This window comes from Diospyros lotus, chromosome 4, assembly GCF_014633365.1.
Source record: "Diospyros lotus cultivar Yz01 chromosome 4, ASM1463336v1, whole genome shotgun sequence".
Classification (NCBI taxonomy): Eukaryota; Viridiplantae; Streptophyta; class Magnoliopsida; order Ericales; family Ebenaceae; genus Diospyros; species Diospyros lotus.
In genome coordinates, this window is record NC_068341.1 from 18488687 (window position 1) to 18509224 (window position 20538).

Below are 20538 nucleotides of genomic sequence, written 5' to 3' on the forward strand. Positions count from 1 at the left end.
AAATAATATGTTGGAATGATGTAACATTCATATTTTTACAATTATGATATGTTCTAATGGGTGGTTTAAGCAACAATATGTGGACCAATACACTTTAATTTGATGCATTTGAGAAAGGAAAATGCCATCCTTTATATATATATATAATAATGATGCAAAACATTAATGCTTTTTCATCATGATGTGTTGTATTTAAAATACATAGTGATTAGTGAGTCACATTATTTTGCATAAAATTTGTATGATTTTGTTTATTCGCTAAGTACACATGACAAGAAAAAAAAAAAAAAAAAAAATCTTTGCATGTCTCTATCGATTCTCCTACCAAAAGGAAAAAGTTTGTACTAGAGCTTTCAAATCATTGTATGGCCTAAACCTAAGGAAATTGGAAAGGAATGATGAATAAGAAGTTTATGAATAATCTAGAAGATTGATTTGTTTGTGAAATTGAATAAAAGGGTGTCTCATAATGTTTTTATTTTGCCATAATCGTGTTTATATATAATTCTATTTTCATTTTTAAAAAAATGTATTTCTTTTTTATAATTCAAATTGTGCCCTTAAATCACAAAAGAATAATCTTAGTGATCTTATTGCACTAACGCCAATGCCATCACAAATATGAGATGACATTTCTGTATAAATTCATCAAAGCAAATTTTGCGGCTCATTTGATTTAGGAACCCAAAAACAACTTTGAGAATCATAGACGAAATTAGTTATTCAACTCACTTGGGATTATTGTTCTTGCGTAGTTTTTCGTTGCTCATGTGCTCAATTTTGACAAATGAGATAAATTGTAGGTAGAGACTTTACCTCACTGCGCAGAATAAGAAATCAAATCTATGACTTATTAATGCAAATCTCAGTTTATCATGGTTCAACCACTTAATTAGTGCTCTAAAAACTAGTTACTCAACTCAATTAATCTATAATGAACTTGCTTTTTTTTTTAAAATAGACTACAAAGAAGAAGATGCCTCGCAACACAATTTTGTACCATAAAAGCAACATTTTGGTCAATATTTCTTTGAATCATGGCATAACTTGCTCGCTTTTCGCCATTTTGATATTATTTTAAAAATGGATCAATTACATTATTAGTGAATTTTATATTTTTTTGACAAATTAATTATTATATTTTAATTTTTGTCATCATAGTCATTAAATTTTGATTTTTATTAGAATTCAATCTATCCTTTGATTTTTTTTTTAAAATTCTGTTAAGAGAAAGTTAGTATCGCATATATTAATATGAATGTCGTAATTACTTAATTATAGGGTTTAAGTTAATTTTAATATCAAATAATTTTGTAATTTATATTAATGAACGTCATGTCAGTTTCTATTAATATAATTTAACAAAATAAAAAATAAAAAAGTGATCGAATGTTAATAGAAATCAAAATTTAATGATTGTATTGATAGAATTTAAAATACAACAAGTAATTAACCCTAACTTTCTTAGTGAAATAGAAATTGAGTAAGGCTCATTTCTTTTACATAGTCTTAATCTCTTTTTTAAGAAAAACAAATATTTTTTCTCTCAATTTTTATGTTTAAAAATGATAATACGTTAATAAATGAAATAAAATTTATTTAAATATTTATTAGAATATGCTTTAATTACTTATTTAAAATTAAAATAAATTTAAAAATATATAAACATAAAACATATTTTAAACATTTATTAAATGGGTATGCAAGTAGATAAATCAACAATCATTTCAATTTCTAATTGCACCATTGAGAAACCATTGCCTTTTCTATTGTTTTTAGTACAAAATTCTTTTTGAGAATTATAAAATATTACTTTACCTAAAAAGACATTAATTTTGTTTTTATTTGTCTATTCTTTAATTTTGCATTGTAAAGCTATGTGACTGATTTATATGGATGTCCTTTTTTTAATACATGTAAAATAAATATAAATATTCATATTATGAGGTCTGAAATGATTTAAATTTATAATCTCATATTTATTATGAAGTGTTGGTAAGTGGAATTTTAATATTACAAAACTGTAATTTTTAAGTATTACTAATTTGAAGGTAAACTTTCATTTATAGTATTAAAGCTTTCTAATAAAAATCAATAATTATTGTTAAAAAAATTAATTAAATATTTGATAAAGACTATTCAAGAAATAATTTAAAGTTGTGGCATTCAATATCTAGTGTTAGTTCACAACTCAATACAAAGTCTAAAGCTACATTTTTAGGACAAAAATGTTATTTAGACTTTACAGATAAGAAAATATGAGATATATGTTCTTTAATGCATTCAAAAAAATTAATAAATAATTTGATAAAAATTTTAAAATAATTTTTAATCTTATTTCGACCATTTCATATTTTGATCTGAAAAGTATTCTAATCTTATTTTAATATAACCTTATCTTTCTCATTTTAACAAACATTATGTCAGTAAATTGTGTTCATAATTCAAACAAATAATTTTCTAGTCACAAAAAAAATAATAATATTATATTTATTATCAAACATTAATAAATGTAACTTTTACATAATGAATAAAAAAAATATCTTACATGAAAAATAATATGTTTTAGGAAAGGAATTTGAAAACTATCTTGATGACCCAATCTACATTTTAACTTGAAATAGTTATAGATTTAGTTAAATTCATGTTTTTGCTAGAGAATGGCAACATAAATTTGATTTTTTTATAGGTAAGGGGTCAAATTGTAATGTTAATGATTTTGAAGGGTGGGAAGCGAAGGAATAATAGTCAAAGGGTTTCGGTCTAATTAAAAGAAAAACAAATTAATTGAAACAGCTGCCCGTCGCTATCATGCGCCATGAGGTCGCTATCCTTCTACTCTACTTAAAAACAGATATATTTATTTAATTTAATTCACTCTCAGCCCCCCAACTTCTCGACTCTCCGATTCCTCGGCGACCACTGTACTCGGAGATAACGAAGTCGCCGGTCGAGTGAGGTGTCGCCGTCGTGTGATTAGCCGGAGATCTTCTCCCTTTCTTTCTCGGATCCTTGAAGTGGCTCTCTTCCAGGTACGTGACTTTTAGCTCTTGGACTGTTGCTGTTGAATGAGGATTAGTAGTGGTTGATTCGGAAGTGGAACTGGTCAGAGCTGATAACTAGGGATTTTCGAGCTAATTCGGTTGTGTTTCAGGTTTTGCCTCTTCCAATGGCGAGATCTTTGAATTCGTTTGTGTTCTGTGTGATTTGCTTACATTAAAACATGCATAGTTATATATATGTATATATACAGTGGAATTTCTACTCTTTGTATAAAAAGTAAGTTGGTCTTCCTGAATTCGACCGGCGTCTTATTTAATCCCCCTAATTATAGATTTCTGAGATAATTCGATCGACTCTAGTCAATGGAGCACTTTTGAAGATTCGCGATATATTGTTGATCCTAGATGTCAAAGGATAGCTGACAGCGATTTCCCCTCATCGACCTCTTATTTCGTGATTCTTTTCCTCCTTAAAATGTATTTCTGGAAGCATTTTAAGTCATGCAATTGTCGTCATCTTATCTGTATTTTCTGTCTGGGTTTTTACTGCAATGTGCTTGATTTGTGGTCCAAATCTGCTACTAAATTTAAAAGCAGTTTCTATCTTTCTCTGCTTTTCTGTTGGGGATAAGGCGAGTAAAGGAAAAATTTGTCAAAATCCTGCAGAAGGCTCCCAAACAATTTTTTTCCCCTTCCCTGACCGTTGTTATGGGAGGAATGTCTTCTTGTGTAGTCCGAAATTTTTTTGAACTGGAATTGATATTTGACAAGGGACCTTGCAAATATTTCATTTTCTTTTTGCCGTCTCTTTAGTGTTTCCGGAAATTGTTGGATGGCCCATCTATGAGAGTCTTGTGCAGGTGTGGTGCTGGTGGCTTCATTTGTTTGTACCAGAGAAAGCTGTATGAAAATTGTATGTTGCCCAGATGAGCAAATCTGATGTTATTGGCAGTCGAAGGAGGAGGGTTTTTCTCTGCTTCAGCTTCTGGCTATAGCAAGGGTCTGACCCTTCTTCTCTTGGGTCAGAAGAACCAAGAAAAACCCATGAGAGTTTCGCCGTGGAATCAATACCAGTTGGTGGACCAAGAACCTGACCCTGACCTCCAGCTGGCTTCTAGGAAGAACCGGCTTGTCCGCGGGTGCGCCTCCTTTCTCTGCCTTGGTCATGCTGCCACAGGACTTGAGAGTCCTTCTCCTTTGAAAGTAGGCCCTACCCAACAGCAGGAAACCCTGCCTGGATCCCCTATTCCACACAAAGGAAAGGATCATATCCATACCACTGATCTTGTTGGTGGTGACAACGATAAAAAGCATGCTCTTAAGAGTAACTTGAAGAAGCCTACACACGCAACTCCAATTTCTGATGGTGTCAATGAACATGAAGCATTATGCAAGAAGGGAGGTGATATCCCTGGTGATACGGAGAGGAGAAAAGTGCAGTGGTCAGATACTTTTGGAGGAGAGCTTGCAGAGATAAGGGAATTTGAGCCTAGGTATGAATATTCTGGGTCTATAACTTAATATTGACAAATAATTTGAAAACAACAATGTTTTTGGGTTTCCTTTACTTCTCAGTGGTGTGTGGGTTTTGGTACAATATTTATATCATTTTGCCTGCATAAAAATGTATGCATGTGTAAGCTATCAAAGAATTTCTTTAATATGCTGTTCCAATGGCTGTTTGTCTTCAATATCCATTTCTTTTTCTTGTATTTTACTAATGTCTATGGAAAACTGAAATAAGATGGTACAAAATTTGATTCAATGTCTCAAATTTCTGATTCTTTAAATTAAGAAAAAAATGTTAGGCACATAATTTTATGTTGAGATCCATATTTATTTGACATCTAATGTTGATTTCAAATTGATTCATGCTTTCCACCACTCATTAGGCATCTAGTTGCATTCTTGCTTCTATAAGTCTCAACAACTCCATGCTATCATTTACATATCTTGTACATTTTGTGCATTGCTATTACTGGAAGGTAATTTTTTGCATAGTTTCTTTTTTCTTTTTAGATTGAAAGCAAAGTAAGAAAAGAGAGGGTTTGGCTCCTATTTCTTTATGAGAATGGGTAAATAATACTCAAAGGTGCTTATAGTGTCTGATGTCTAATGGAAATCTATGGCGTTTTGGCATTTGACCGCAATCCTGAAGCCTATATGACATTGAACGTCTTGCAAGTGATTATTTGGACCAAATAGATACATATTAGGGTTTTCTATTTAAATTTGGATTGACTTTCTTTTGTTTTCCTTTTCCTGATTTAATTAGGATTTCCTTTTCTTAATCTAATTATGGTTTAGGGTTTAGCTTATAAATACTCTTATTGTGAGTTTATAGCAACTTGAATAATATCAGACTTTTTCTCCCAAATTGGTTCGTTCTTAGTTTCAATGTGAAATTAGTTATTATGTTTCCACGCTGCGTCAGTTGGTATCAAAGAAGGCAAACTCGCCCAATCCGATGGCAAGTGATGACAACGTTGGCGGTGGCGATTCTCTTGGCCATGATCGAGAAACTGAGGCCTCAAACCATGAGGCGACATTGAGGGCCAAGGATAATAGGATGGATCTCTTATTCCAACGTCTAGAGCAACGTTTTGAAGAGATGGCAGATTGCCTAGATGCCTGGCATTAGGTGCCAATAGAGATCAAGATGACAATGCGCTACTTGCAGGAGATGATGTTGCTTGTGCGAGTGGTGGTTGTTTTGGCAAACTTTGTCCTACAAATCATCGTAGACAACCTATCTATGATGATGATACAAAAGACAAATTCTTGGGGGATCCTGTAAGGGGTTATCGCAAGAATGATCAGTACAATAGAGGTTACCGTATAAACATTTATGGGGATAGAGACAAGTTCAAGTTGAAGGTAGATATTTCGTATTTTAGTCGTGTTGTTGCCTGGATACGACAATGAATTTAGTTGATTGGAAACGTCGTCGTCAAGCCATTTGAATCTGCAAAAATAAGAAAATAATCAGAGGGCTCGGGGAGGTCCCCGTGCAAACACTATGTTGCTTAAGTCAGACACTGAGTATGAGGAAAAAAATTGTATTGAAACTAGTATCAGATACATTATTGTACCTTTTCAAGAATGAATGCTTGCTTATTTATAAAGAAATATGAAGTGATCTAAAGTGTAACAAAATTAGAATTCTTTTAGATAACGCTTATCTTGATTAATCCTAATCTGGATGAGAGTAAGATTTGTTATAGATGACATCTTTTATAGATGATTTTTATCTTGATATTCCAAAATCATTTCAGAATCAGAATTCTTTATGGATAGTTGATTATCTTCTCGGAGAAATAGAGTTATCTTGTTTGTGCGTTTGTGTGAGACCCCCCCACATGTGGGAAATTTATGCCTTTTAGCCCAAAATATCGTTTTGGGCTCTTGGACTTTTAATGGGGCTTTACTTATGACACAACAAGTGGTAATCTACATATCGAAGAATTCTTAGATTGGATTGTAGAAATTGATAGGTTCTTCGAATATATGGAAATACCTGAAGATAGGAGGGTGAAATTAGTAGTGTTTTGATTAAAAAGGGGAGCTTCTGCTCGGTGGAATAGAGAACAGAATTGAAGGGAAAGAGAGGGTAGAGGGTAGACCTCCAATTTGAACCTGGTTTCGAATGAAGCAATTATTAGAAAGAAATTTTCTTCCTTTTGATTATGGTCAGATTTTGTTTCGGCAATATTAAAGATGTTAATAGGGACAACGGATTGTTCATCAATACACTGTTAAATTTATGAGACTGTCAAAATGAAATGACTTAAGAGAAAGTGAGGGACAACAGGTGGCTATGTACTTGGAAGGTTTAAAAATAGCCATCAAAGACTGTATAGGGGTACAACGTTACACCCTTTGGGTAGAACTCACCCTCAAAAGCTAGTTGTCAAGGGGAAGGTTCCCAAGAGGTTATAAACCCTACACTAAGAGCCTAAACTTCCAATGTGGGACAAGTCTCATACCTTGCAGTGGATCATAACATACAGGTATTGTGGATCCTAGCAAAAGCCAAGAATAAGGTGTTGAAGGCAGAGTTGATGTTACAGGAAAAAGGGTTGACTGATTATTCATATAAGTCGTATGCTGATCAACATAAAGCACCAACAAGTAAAGACAATGCAATACAGTCCCAAGGGAAACCAAGCCCATGTTGATCAATATAGGGAGGATAAGGCTATAGGTAAGCAGAAGGTCACAAAAGCAAAGGAGACACAAAAGGGTTTAACCCCTATACTAGACCTACATCAGGGAAATGTTTTAGGTGTAACCAACCAGAACATCGTTCTAATGAGTGTCCTCAAAGGAAGGCAGTCCACGTGGTTAAGCATGGTGAAGATGATGATGATGCAGATATATGCAATCCCAATGGAGAGGATATTGAATACAAAGATGACAATGATGATACTGCTTTGACCTATGTGGTCCAACGAACAATGCTGGCATCTAAGACAGAAGATCCTAGCCAGCATCATCAATTGTTTTGAACCAGGGGTACATCAAGGATTGGGTGTTTGATGTTATCATTGATAGTGACAACGAGGAGAACGTTATAGGGAGACAGACTATGGAGAGCTTGTGGATACCAGTTGAGAAACATCCCACTCCTTATACTATTGAGTGGATTAAAGCAGCAAAGAAGGTCCACGTGACATAACGTTGTAAGATACCCTTTTCAATAGGCAAATATTGTGATGAGATTTATTGTAATATTATGGATATGGATGCTTGTCATATGTTGTTGGGTTGTCTAGTTGTATCTGCTAAAGACTAAATCTGGAGTGTGCACTGTTTTTCCAATGTTTTACAATTTGATTAAAACTCAATTTGGGGTTGAAATAAAAAGGTTTAAATCTGACAATGCTAAAGACTACTTCAATCAATTCTTATCTGTTTTGTTTCAACAAAGGGGTATGGGTATACTCCATGAATCTTCTTGCATTCATACCCCTTAACAAAATGAAGTGGCTGAGAAGAAGAATGGCCACCTTTTAGTTGTTACTAGGGCTCTTCTCTTTTGCAATAATGTTCCAAAACATTATTGGGAAGAAACAGCGTTAACAACCACATTTCTTAGTAACTAGCTACCCTCTAGGAGTCTTGACTCCCAAAGTCCAATTCAACTTCTCACAAAGACCTTTCCTAGATTCAATCCATCTAACTGTCTTACACCCAAAGTGTTTGGTTGTCTCACTTTTATCCATGTTCATACTCCTAATAGAGACAAACTTGATCCTCGTGCCCTCAACCATGTTTTTATTAGGTATTCCTCCACTCAAAAAGACTATAAGTGCCATTATCCTCCTACCAAGAAGTTTTTTATTTTGGCTGATGTTACCTTTGTAGGATACCTCCTACTTTACTCGGCCTTATCCTCATGGGGAGACTCTAGTCCCAGAAGATAGGAATAGGGATTTGTTCCTCCTTGACCTACCTTCTTCGTCTCTCCCTTCTACTACCTCAAAGGACTCACTAGGTATGATAGGGAAGACTCCCACTTACTTCCTATCCACTACAGATATGCTCAAGGAGAAAAGCACCAGTTCCTCCACCTGTGCAGGTTACAACATCTGATCTAAGTCCTGCTACTGACATTTCTCTAGGTATTCCTCCTACTAAACTTGAAACATCATTTATTATACCTATTGATGTATTTGATTCAAGTGACCATGATCCACCTAATACTAGTGACCTCAACCTTCCTATTGCCCTTAGAAAGGGAACAAGGACCTGTACAAAACACCCACTACATTTGTTGCTGACTTATTCACAATTATCTCCTAGATATAAAGCCTTTCTCACTAGCCTGAACATAATTTCCATTCCAAAGACCTTTTCTGAAGCAATAGGTAATGAGAATAGGAAGAATCAAACATGGGAATTGGTCAATTTACCAAAAGGGAAGCATCCGGTGGGGTGTAAGTGGGTATTTGCTATAAAATACATATAAATTGGATCATTGGACAAGTACAAAGCAAAGTTGGTGGCCAAAGGATATACACAAACTTATGGGGTAGACCATTTGGATACTTTTGCTCCAGTTGTAAAACTAAATACAGTATGGGTGCTATTGTCCTTAGCTGCTAATTTAGACTGGCCACTGCAATAGTTTGATGTCAAGAATACTTTCTTGCATGGTGACTTAAGAGGAATAAATTTACATGGAATTGCCACCAAGATTTGGGCCAAAGACTAAGGAAAATGTGGTTGTGCAAGTTGAAAAAAGTTCTGTATGGACTGAAACAGTCACCAAAAGCATGGTTTGGCTGCTTTACAAAAGTTATGCTCGGTATGGGATACAAAGAAAGTCAAAGTGATCATATTTGTACACAACTCAACTATATGGGGAGTGACAACATTACTAGTGTATGTGGACGACATTATTGTAACCGATAATGATATAGAGGGCATGAAAACATTGCGAGGATGTCTAATCAAGGAGTTTGAAATCAAAGATCTGGGTAGATTGAAATATTTTTTGGGAATAGAAATGGTTCATTCTAAGGGGGGAGTTTTTATCTTCCAACAAAAATACACACTTGATCTATTAACAGAAACAAATGTTAGGAAGCAAGGCTGTTGACACACCAATTAAGCCTAATCACTAGTTAGGAGAGGTCCCAGAGGATGGTGTGGTAGACAAATGATCCTACCAGAGACTAGTAGGGAGGCTCATTTACCTAGCACATACTTGGCCAAACATTGTTTATGCAGTAAGTGTGGTCAGTCAATTCATGCACAACCCTAAGGAGACTCACCTAAAAGCAATCTATAGGATCTTGCATTACTTAAAGGGACTGTCGGAAAAGGTATACCATTCAAAAAGGGAGAAGGCATGTGTCTTGAAGCCTATACATATGCTAATTATGCAGGGTCTATGGTGGATAGAAGGTTTACATCAGGGTATTGTACATTCCTAGGGGATAATCTTGTGACTTGGAGAAGTAAGAAGCAAAATATTGTGACTTTTCAGGTCAATGGCCCTAGGGATCTAAGTTACTATGGCTTAAGATACTATTGGATGATCTTAAGATCAATTGGACAACACTTATGAGACTACTGTGATAATAAATCAACTATTAGTATTGCACACAATCTAGTTCAACATGACCAAACAAAGCATGTTGAAATGGATCGGCATTTTATTAAAGATAAATTAGAGAGTGGACTGATTTGCACCCCATTTGTACCTTTGAGTGATCAACTTGCAGATATTTTGACAAAAGGTCTATCGGGAGCGTTGTGTCAAAGATTACTAAGCAAGATTGGAATGCACGACATTCACTCACAATCTTGAGGGGAAGTGTTAGAAACTACCTGAGATTCTTTGTCTATATTTTGGACTTGATATGCTTGATCTTGCTTTCTATATTTCTATGCTAGATCTTCCGGAAGTTTATCTCTTGATATATGTTTCAGTTGTATCCTAAATTGTATATATTTTCAAATCTAGATTAGGAAACTGCCTAATCTAGATTTGGAAGCTGCCTATTGTGGTAGAATATCTTGTATATATATTCATCCAAACCCTACAAGGGTAATAAGATCGAATATCTTTTTTTTTTTTTTTTTTTTTTTTCGTTTTTGACATGTTTGTCAGAGGAAGAGGATATCAGGCCGGCATTGCTTGTTTCAATAAGGAAATCTGCTCAGAACCATGAGGTTTGTGTTTAATCAGATATCTTTACAGGAAAGAGCTTGATTGGAGCAGTCTTGTCAGAGGAAGAACTTGTTGGGTGGAAAGAACTTAATGGAGATAAAACTAAGTCTAGATACGATGTCTTACCTTCTTTCAACATTATCTGGAGATAGTTTTTCAGCAAGTTGAGTATTTTCTTTATTTTTTGAGTTTGCAATTCCTCGAATACTTTGAATAGTTCCATTGGCCTCACTGTCCCAGAGAGAGAGAAGGGAGCGGGGGCATTTTAAGCTTTTAGCCAGCCAGTTACAGCCTCAAGTCGGTGCTACTGAAAGTTGGATTTGAACATTCACAGTGGCTATGCTGGTTTGATTTGTTTGTTGGATGTTAGATATAGAAAAATGTTGGACATTGAAAAAAAGTTAACTGTGTTTTCTTCTTGTTTATATTGGTAAGGGTCTAGGTCAAACTTGGTGCAGATGAAGAGATTTTTTAATCTCTTTTTTCAAACTCTTAGTTTGGTGAATAGATCTCCTGTGTGGTTTTTTCTGAGGCATTTAAGATTTGAGATAAGGAGATCCTTTTGCCCTTAATTGCTGTTGCCTTTCATCCTTGTTATGGAGACCTTGATCACGTTACTGAATGGAGCAGTCCAGGGGATCTTTTTGAGGGCTTTGAGGAGGGTGTAGTTTGATGGTTCTCCTCTGTTGTTGTCTTTAAAGTGGGATTTCAGCTAGGCAGTTGGGAAAACTCCAGTGCTTTATCATGATTTGGGGCATGTTTTTTAAGTATTTTTGAGAAAGTTTGTTTGATTTGGTGATTTTTTTTTTAGGGGTGGGGTGGGGGAAGGTTTTGACTTTTATACTGGGATTAGCAGAGACTGCCGAGAGTTTTCCATTTGGCTCGACATAAAATGTCTACATTGGAAACTAATTTACATACAGAAATATTTTATACAAAATCTTAGGCTGCATTCTCTTTCGTGTTTCAATTTTCAGTTTTGAATTTATTTTCAATTTTGTATTTTGAGTGTCTATTTTGAAATTTTTAAAAATGCGTTTTTTTTATCATTCTAAAAAATTATTTCTTAAAGTAGAAAACTAGAAAACGTGTTTATTTTAAAAATTTGAAAAAAAATATTTTTTGATATTTTATTCAATAAATTTGATTATTAAATAATAAAATTAACTCTTTTTATTAAAATTTTACTATTAAAATAAAACAATAAATTTGATGAATGAATTGTTAATATACATCTTAGTAATAATTTATATTAAATTATACATTTAATAATATACTATATATTATCCTATATTCTTAATTATAATATAGATGTACTACATTTTTTAAATTTTAAATAAATATATAATTTTATTTTCAAAATTTAAGAATAAATTTTTCTCTCTTTTTTTTTCTTCTTTTCTCTTTTCTTCTTCTTTTGTTTTTTCTCTTTCCATCTATTCTCCGGCACCCTGCATCTTCTCCTCCATCGACAACCATTGTCAGCCGAAGATTCACACGATCAAAGCTTATCATTAGAAACTCCAAGCCAAGGGGGTTAACATACACAAAAATAAGTTAAATTTAACAGTTGGATATTCGTAGATCTAATTTTTAATTTTTGGTCACAAGTGAAAAACGCACTGCTAGTCACCACCGGCCACCGTGGTCGGTGGTTTTTGATGATCAAAGGCAACGACCACCCCAAGGGCCCATCGACCAACATATCCAAAAATCAGCAAGATCTAACGGCCAAATCTCCTTAGATCTAAGTTTAAACGTTTGACCAAACCTAACACCTGCCTATATATGCATTGCCAGTTGCCACTGGCCATCGTGGCTGGTGGTTTTCAGCGATCAGAGGCAACCACCTGGCACCCAAAGACCCATCGACCAACATACCCAAAAACTAGCAAGACAAAAAAGATGAGAGAGGAGAGAGGAGACAACTAGCAAGAATGAACGAGAGGGGGCGGTCGACGGCGGCTTGCGACAGTGATGGTGGTGGCGGGAGCAGTTGACGGCGACTCATGGAGGTGACAAAGATGGCAAGCGCAGTTGATGGCTGAGGCTTGAGAAGAAAAGGAAGAGAGGAGAGAGGAAGAGACGAGATCTGCGAGATTGGGTGGGGGCATTTTGGTGTTTTCAATGTGTTTTAGCAGAAAACACCCAAAACAACAAGGTTTCCTTTACAATTTTTTTTTTTCCGAAAATGCGTTTTTGAAAATAGTAAAGTAAATGCGTTTTCAATATTTTGAAAAACTGAAAACTCAAGACAGGCTGAAAACAACAAAAAGAATGCAGCCTTAATTTTTATCTTATTTTCCATTGGTTGGTTTACATGTTAAAATATTTTCCAAAAGAATATTTTTCATTATTTGGCAGAAAGAAATATTTTCTAAAACTAGCTATATGTATATATGTATACATGTGTGTGTGTGTATCTATGCATGAATGTATATGCACGCATATATGTCTATATATCGCACATATGTGTGTGTATATGTATTTATATATAGATACACACACACGTATATGTAAATGTGTTTTGATGAAAGAAAAAATAATTTATTAGTTTTGGTGTGAATAGGAAAATGACTTGTGGATTTAATATCCTGTAGGCAATTTTGATATCCAAGAAACTTAGGCTTTTTTAATAGCAGAACAGTTAACACAGAATAAGAAGTGAAAGGCATGGTAATTGCAGAACTGAACAGTCAACATTTCCAGTTGGAAGTTTTCTGTCACAGCCCTTAATTGGATTTTTTTTTTTTAAAGAGATGGAATGAAAATCTTCTCCTAATCAGGAACATGTTATAAACAATTATTTTCAAGTCTGTTCTCTTTTAAATTTTGCTTTGATATCTCACTGTTGTAAATTGTTAGTTTGACAACATTTTTGACACATGTATGTATGCTTATTACATGTCGCGTCTAATGTGATTCCGTGCCATGGCAGTGATGTAGGTGGATTAGATGATGAATTTGATAATGAGATTGGAAAGAGTTGTTCGTGCAAAATAATGTAGTTTCAGCATTTCCTATAGCAGCCTGTGAGCTCTTCCTCTACTGGAAGTCCATGAACAACGCAATGGTAAAGAGTTACCATTAACAGAGCTTGCTTCATCTCCCCCTTATTATGCCGAAGTTTGGAGTAAAGAAGAAATGGGATGCCGAGTTCGTGGGACAACAGCCATCACAAGGATTTCTGGTCAGGGCTGGCTTCAGCAGAATGATGGCCATTCGTGTCCATATTCCATTGCTTGGTATTTCAATTTTGTTAATCTGGTCTTTCCCTTTTCTTATTTATCATTTTTTTTTTAAATTCATGCTATTATACAGTGACTGGGTTGGCCATTGTTTCATCGTAATTATTATTGTGCTATATTTCAGTTTCACCTTTGTCTATAAGGTTTAACAGATTTATGTGGAAGTTCCTATGGTGGGCGTAGGTGTTGGTCTTTGGCATTTTCAGACAGAATTGTATCTCGTGTCTTCTCTTGTTGTTTTCCTGGGAATACTTCTAGTTATGCTCTTGTCTTCCTTTTTCATGGTTTTTCAACATTCAATGCATTTCCAAGTTCTCTCTCTAAATTGGGGGTGGGGGTGTGGGCCGTGGCCTTGACCGGCGAAAGTACACAAATTGTGATGGTGATGGTCATCCCGTTAAAAAAGATGAACAAAATCGCACTCCCCTGTCAAGCTACTAGCTAAGCTAGCATTGGCGGAGTCACTCTCCCCTGTCAACCTCCTTAACCAACTTTGGCTGTCAAAATTAGAAAATACAAAAGAAATCAAAATGAAGAGGATGATTGATTGATAAGCTAATAATGTAGAATTTTATGCCCCTATCAACAACACCCCCCCCCCCCCCCCCCCCCCCCCCCAACAACATTGTAGAATTTTATGCCCCTAGAACTTTTGATAATTATGTGGGCTCTTTCGAAGTCTCTTTTGAAGCCATATTAATATGTGCCTTTGTCATAGTGAAAGATCAGATATTTTCTCTGCAGAAGATATTTACTGTCATATTTTATCCTTTCTTTTTTAACAAAAGAAGAATCACAATCCCAAGCCTCTGTCTATTGTAAATTGCCCATACACTACGTTGCTTAGACATCTTATGCCGTTTGATTTTAACCAAACAAATTTTTGTATTTTAGCATAATTATCAAGAGACTCTTTTTGTTAGAAACACCGGTGATTAAAATTTAATCAAATCAAAATTATTCTTAATCTCTGACTAATTAAAAAGATAATAAAACAAAAAATCATATTTTTTAAAAAACCAGAGTATAAATAATCAAACAATTGAGTATAAAAAAAAAAAATATCAAGTGGGTCAAAAGTTACCAACATCAAAATTATTCTTAAATCTCTAACTAATTAAAAAATAATAAATAAAAATCACAAATTAAAAAAAAAAAAAACTTGATTTTCGGCTTTAATTGGTCAAAACCCATCTAGTTAACTTAAGAAGAGTTTAGAAAAATCAATGTCAAAATTGATAGTTGGGTTTCAACAATCGTTAAGACCCAGCACAGGGAAACTTTTTTAATTGAAAGTCTTATTTCTCTTCGTCTTCTATGACATAGTACAAGCAATGGTGGTATGAGTTAAATGTGCTCTTATCTTCAATGACGCTCTACCAGAGATGCTAAAAAATCTTTAGCCTTATTTGTTGGAGTAAAAGATGAAAAATTGAAACTGAGAAAACAAAAATATTTGTCATGTAAAGAGTATTTTTTCATTAATTGAAAATGAGTTTAAATATAGAAAAAAGTTAACTAATGCATCCGAGAAATAAACAACTAAATGGAGCATATTTACATGATCAACAAACTCCCAGAAAAACAGCAACTATTAGCTAATAGCTAATGCACCAATGAAATAGTCAACAAATTTAAACGTGGCAAATAATAAAAAAAATGAGGAATTCCAACAAAGCCGTTGATTTGAGTCTTGTTGCAGAAGTTAAGGCACATTTTCAACACTCTTCCTTAATTTTGAGGTTACAAATTTTTAATTTTGGCATGTTTTGGATATAGGCATATGGGCATTTTATAGTTTGTGGTTATGAGACATAGGTATGGTTATGGGGCATAGGCATGAATATGATTTTGAGTAGAGTTAAAATAACTTCTCCTCTTCCGGTTGGCTATTCATTGCTGCTTTGACTTAATTTTGTTGTTGATTTTTACATACTCTATCCACATGACCCAATTGACAACATTTATTGCATTTGACATCTGGTCTCCACCAATACTTGCTCTTTGGATAATTTGTCTTTTTACAATGAGGGCAAATAAGATGATTTCCCTCATTGTTCTTCATTGACTTTGCTTAAAAAACCCCTTCAACAGATCCTTCTTGCCTCATAAGCCTCCTTTGTTCTTGTGCCTGTAAAGTATTTAGTGATATTTTACTCTTGTGTTTAGTTTTGATGATGAAAAATTTAAATGTCTTTTTATTTTCTCTCAATCAAAGCATATGGTTTGGAAACTAAAATCAATTTCAAAGTGCTTTGTTAAAATGATCTATGATCTTTTATATTATTTGGAGATTAGCATAAACAAGTTTTAAGATCTAAAAAGAATCTCCTTGAAATCGTTGTTCAAAACAATTCTAAGGCAAAAGACCAATTAGAACATGTTTTTGAAAGTGTGTTCATTTTAGAAAACTATCTCTTGGTATTTTGATATCTAATATCTCTTGGAAATGAAATGGTTTTGATAAATGTCTATATGAATGGTTTTTGATAAATGACTATATGAAAATCAATTTCTACTATGTGGATTATATGAATGAGAAAATGAATTTTTAGTATATAAGCTTTGAAGCAAGATATGAAAACTTATAGAAGAAATATTGAGTATGGTTGAGAGTGATTTGAAAAACTTGCTTGTTGAGAGTGATTTGTTTCAAAATATACTTTTGATAATCTCAACTTGCTTTAAAGATAATCAAAATGAGTTTTTAAAAAATCGAATAAGGATGTATTAAAAATTCAAGATTTTCTATAGAATAGTCGACTATCAGGATCATTCTGTCGACTATGCTTCAAAATAGTCGACTATTTTTAATGTTCTGTCGACTATTTAAGCATCTGTCGACTATTTTAGCATCTGTCGACTATCGAGTAAAAATAGTCGACTATGCCTTTTGATCTGTCGACTATTTTTGTTCATGAAATTCAAAAATTTCTTCATATCTCAGCATCTGTCGACTATTGGAATGTGTCTGTCGACTATGGAAATTTTGTGTTATAAAATAGTCGACTATTCGTTTTGTCTGTCGACTATTTCTTGCTTTAGTTATAAAAATAGTCAACTATATATTTCTTCTGTCGACTATTTCTTTTTGCAGAAAGCTCCAACGGCTATTTTTTCAAATCCCAACGGCTCCAAACGCTATATTCTCTTCAACTTCGTGGGACACTTATATATACATGTCATAGATGATCAAGAGAAGGCTAATGGACGGAAACGAGATGATCTAGAATTTGAAAATCATTTTATTTGAGCTTACAGTGTTCTCTGTGCTTTCAATTTTATATTTTTCTATGCAAGGCTTCGTTCTATCATTGTAAATCTATTCTTAAGCCTAGTTTTCATTGTGAGAGAACTTGTGACTAAGAGTGTTAACTCTTAGCTTCTCTCTTTCATTTGTATCGTTGTTATTTTCCTAGCTTGTGTAGCTAGAGGGCCCATTTGAGTGGGAGGTTGTAATTCCTAGTCTCGGACTAGAGGACCTACTTGGTTTAAGTAGGGGGTTTTAGTGGATGGTTTGAAAAATCCTTAGTGAGGAGCTAAGGTAGTGGATTAGGCTTGGGTTAAGCCGAACCACTATAAACCTTGGTGTTCTTGTGTGCTTGTGTTCTTTAAATCATCTTTATCTTTCCAAGCATTCCTTAATTCCTCACTTGATTCACATTTGTCATTTTATATGCTTCACATTTTAAATCATTAAAACTTCAACCTGTATTAAAAAATTTTCAAATTTCTATCAAGTCTTTATAAAATAACCAATTCACCCCCCTCTTGGTGTGTGCCATAGCATCTCCCGTTCTAACATTTAGCAATTGCCAAAGTAATACTTGACAGATCTTTAGTATTTTCCAGAGCTAAGATTGTAGGTTCAAACCTTTTTGGAATAGTAATAAGAATTTTTTGCATAATTCGAGAATTATCAAATGTAGTACCAAGAATCCTTACTTTATTAGAAATGTTGAGAAGTCTACCAAAATAATCCTTGATTGTCTTGGAATCCTTCATCCTTTATATCTCAAACTCTCGAACCAGATTTAGCACCTGCATACCTTTGACTCTTTCATTACCTTCATATTCTTGCTTCAGGAAATCCCAGATTTCCTTGCTTGTTTTCAACATCATAATTCTAGTGAAGATAGTAGAAGAGACGGCTGCAAGCAGGCCTGCTTTTTCTTTTGACTTTCTCTACTTCTTTTCTTTGTGACTCTTCATTTGGGCGATTGTTGGATTGGCTAGCAAAGGCGGAACCTCATTCATTTTCAATAGCTTCCCAAAGATCATTTGCTTCAAGATAGGCTTCCATACGAACAACCCAACTTTGATAATTTATTCCATCAAACATTGGTGGTGCAAGAGCAGTGAATGAAGGTTCTGAATCCATTTAAAATGGTTTGTAGGGTTTTGTGTATTGTGTAGGATAGGTGAAAACTATTTTGGGTTGTATTTTGGCTCACTCAATCTCACAGGTCACTCAAGAAAAAGCTCTGATACCAATTTGTTGCAGTAAAAGATGAAAAATTGAGACTAAGAGAACAAAAATATTTGCCATGCAAAGAGTCTATTTTTTCATTAACTAGAAATGAATTTAAATACAGAAAAAAGTTAACTAATACATCCGAGAAATAAGCAACTAAATGGAGCATGTTTACATGATCAACAAACTCCTAAAAAACAACTATCAACTAATGCAACAATGAAATAGTCAACAAATCTGAACATGGCAAATAATAAAAAAAAATGAGAAATTTTAGCAAAGCCATTGATTGAGTTTTGTTGTAGCAGCTAAGCCACGTTTTCAACATTATTGTTTCCCTATTACCTTATTTTGAATCTTCTCCTTTACTCAACTTAGCTAGGGTTTGATCATTTCCCTAATTTCTATCATATGTTGATGTATTTTTGGTCTGTAATTAGGGTTTTATTTTGACAATCTAGCTCTTTAATGGTTTTTTAATCATCTATCTCCTAGCTCACGACCCTTCTACAAATCTAGCCATTGTCGAGCTCTCTTTCTAACCCCTATCCAATTTCTCCCTATTCCTCTCAGTGTGTTGCCGTTGTATTGAGGATAGATAAGACTTTGGTTCCAATGCTGGTTTTGTCGAAGCTTTTTTGGTTTTGCTTATCACTGACGATGGCTAAAACTGTAACAACTCGTTGCCAAGGTAAAAATATTTTGTCATTAATTTGTGTAAAAAAAAATGTGCTATTATTTTAGCAAGGTGTTGGTAATATTTTATGTGAAAAATAAAATAAAAAAATAAATAAAAGAGGGGGGAATCAAAATTTAAAAAATGAGATTGTGTATATATATATATATAAATAGGTGTGGAGTGAAAAAAAAAAAGAAAAGAAAAGAAAAGGAAGGTGAAATGACAAAATGGGGTATGGTTATATATGTGAGTGCGTGCAAGTGGGAGGGGCAAATTTGGAAAAACATAAGTGGGGGGTGGGGTGACAAACATTCCACAAATCCCTCCTCACTTTCCTCATCTTTTGTTCCCTTGTCCCTTCATTCCTCTCTCTTTCACTCCCTCCCAAATGATTTTTGTTTTACTTATTCTTTTCTTCTTCTACTACATCTTTTTCTTCTTTAATTGGAGCCCAAGGAAAGAGAAATTTCAGCATGTAACAGGTTGCTTCTCCTCCAAATTTAATCATCAATCAAGGTAAGTTCCATTTTTTTTGCGCTCTTCGTTTCAAAATTATTAAATTTTTGGCTAACTTGCGCATGTTGTACTTTTTGGGCTATAACTTTTTATATTTATATCTAAATTGAGATCCATTTATTGCATTGTAAACTAGACTTCTTGAGCTTCATTTTGATATATTATTTGAATTTTTTGGCCTAGTATTGAGTCTGTAAATGCCCTGTGAAAGACTCAAATCTAGAAATTCTATTTTCGTGCAATTTGTCATTGCTTCAGTTTTTGAGTAATAACTTCTTGTAGTTATTTCTGATTCTAAATCCATTTGTCATTTCAGGAACTAGAGATCCGGGGCTTCGATTTGAGTATATTATTCATAACATTTGGCTAAGATATGAGCCCGAAATAGGCCTTTGAAGTTACCATTCAAAATCTGTTTTTTTTTTAAATTTTGCCTAATCAATCCTTTTTGTGATGGCTATTCTTCCCATGATTGAGATGATGTTTAACCTTGTTGATTTTCTTAAATACTTGATGTATTTTATTCAAAAGCCTTAATAGGGTTTTGATTCACCCTATATTTCTTAAGAAATGATGCCTTTCTTGATTAAGGTCTAGTGTATGCAAGATCTTGTTGATATCTTGCGTGCACTTTTGATTTCTCTTTGGTTGTTGACTAATTATTTATGTTAAGCTTTTATATGGTCCTAATTGTCATTAATAGCTAGGATGTAGTCCATGTGTTAATCATAATAATGGTTGAACATTTTTTGAGGGGTAAAAGTATAGTTATGAGAGGAAATTGATAAAATATTTATAATTATTCATGAGTGTACATTTATGCATTGAGGTGGGTGCCTAGTATTATTACGAATTGATTCATGATGAGTGAAAATTATTATGCATAGACATTGCCATATGAGGGCACGTGTGGAAAATGTATAAGAGTATGATTATGG

General features: G+C 33.9%; 1 protein-coding gene across 1 annotated transcript; it reads left to right on the forward strand.

The window, feature by feature from the left end:
- The first annotated feature begins 2867 nt into the window (after positions 1-2867).
- On the forward strand, positions 2868-14198 carry LOC127800715 (uncharacterized). Its single transcript, XM_052335493.1, has 3 exons — positions 2868-3032; positions 3863-4495; positions 13622-14198. The coding sequence occupies exons 2-3, from the start codon at positions 3942-3944 to the stop codon at positions 13689-13691; spliced, it is 624 nt and encodes a 207-aa protein (XP_052191453.1). The 5' UTR covers positions 2868-3032; positions 3863-3941; the 3' UTR covers positions 13692-14198.
- The last annotated feature ends 6340 nt before the right edge of the window (positions 14199-20538 follow it).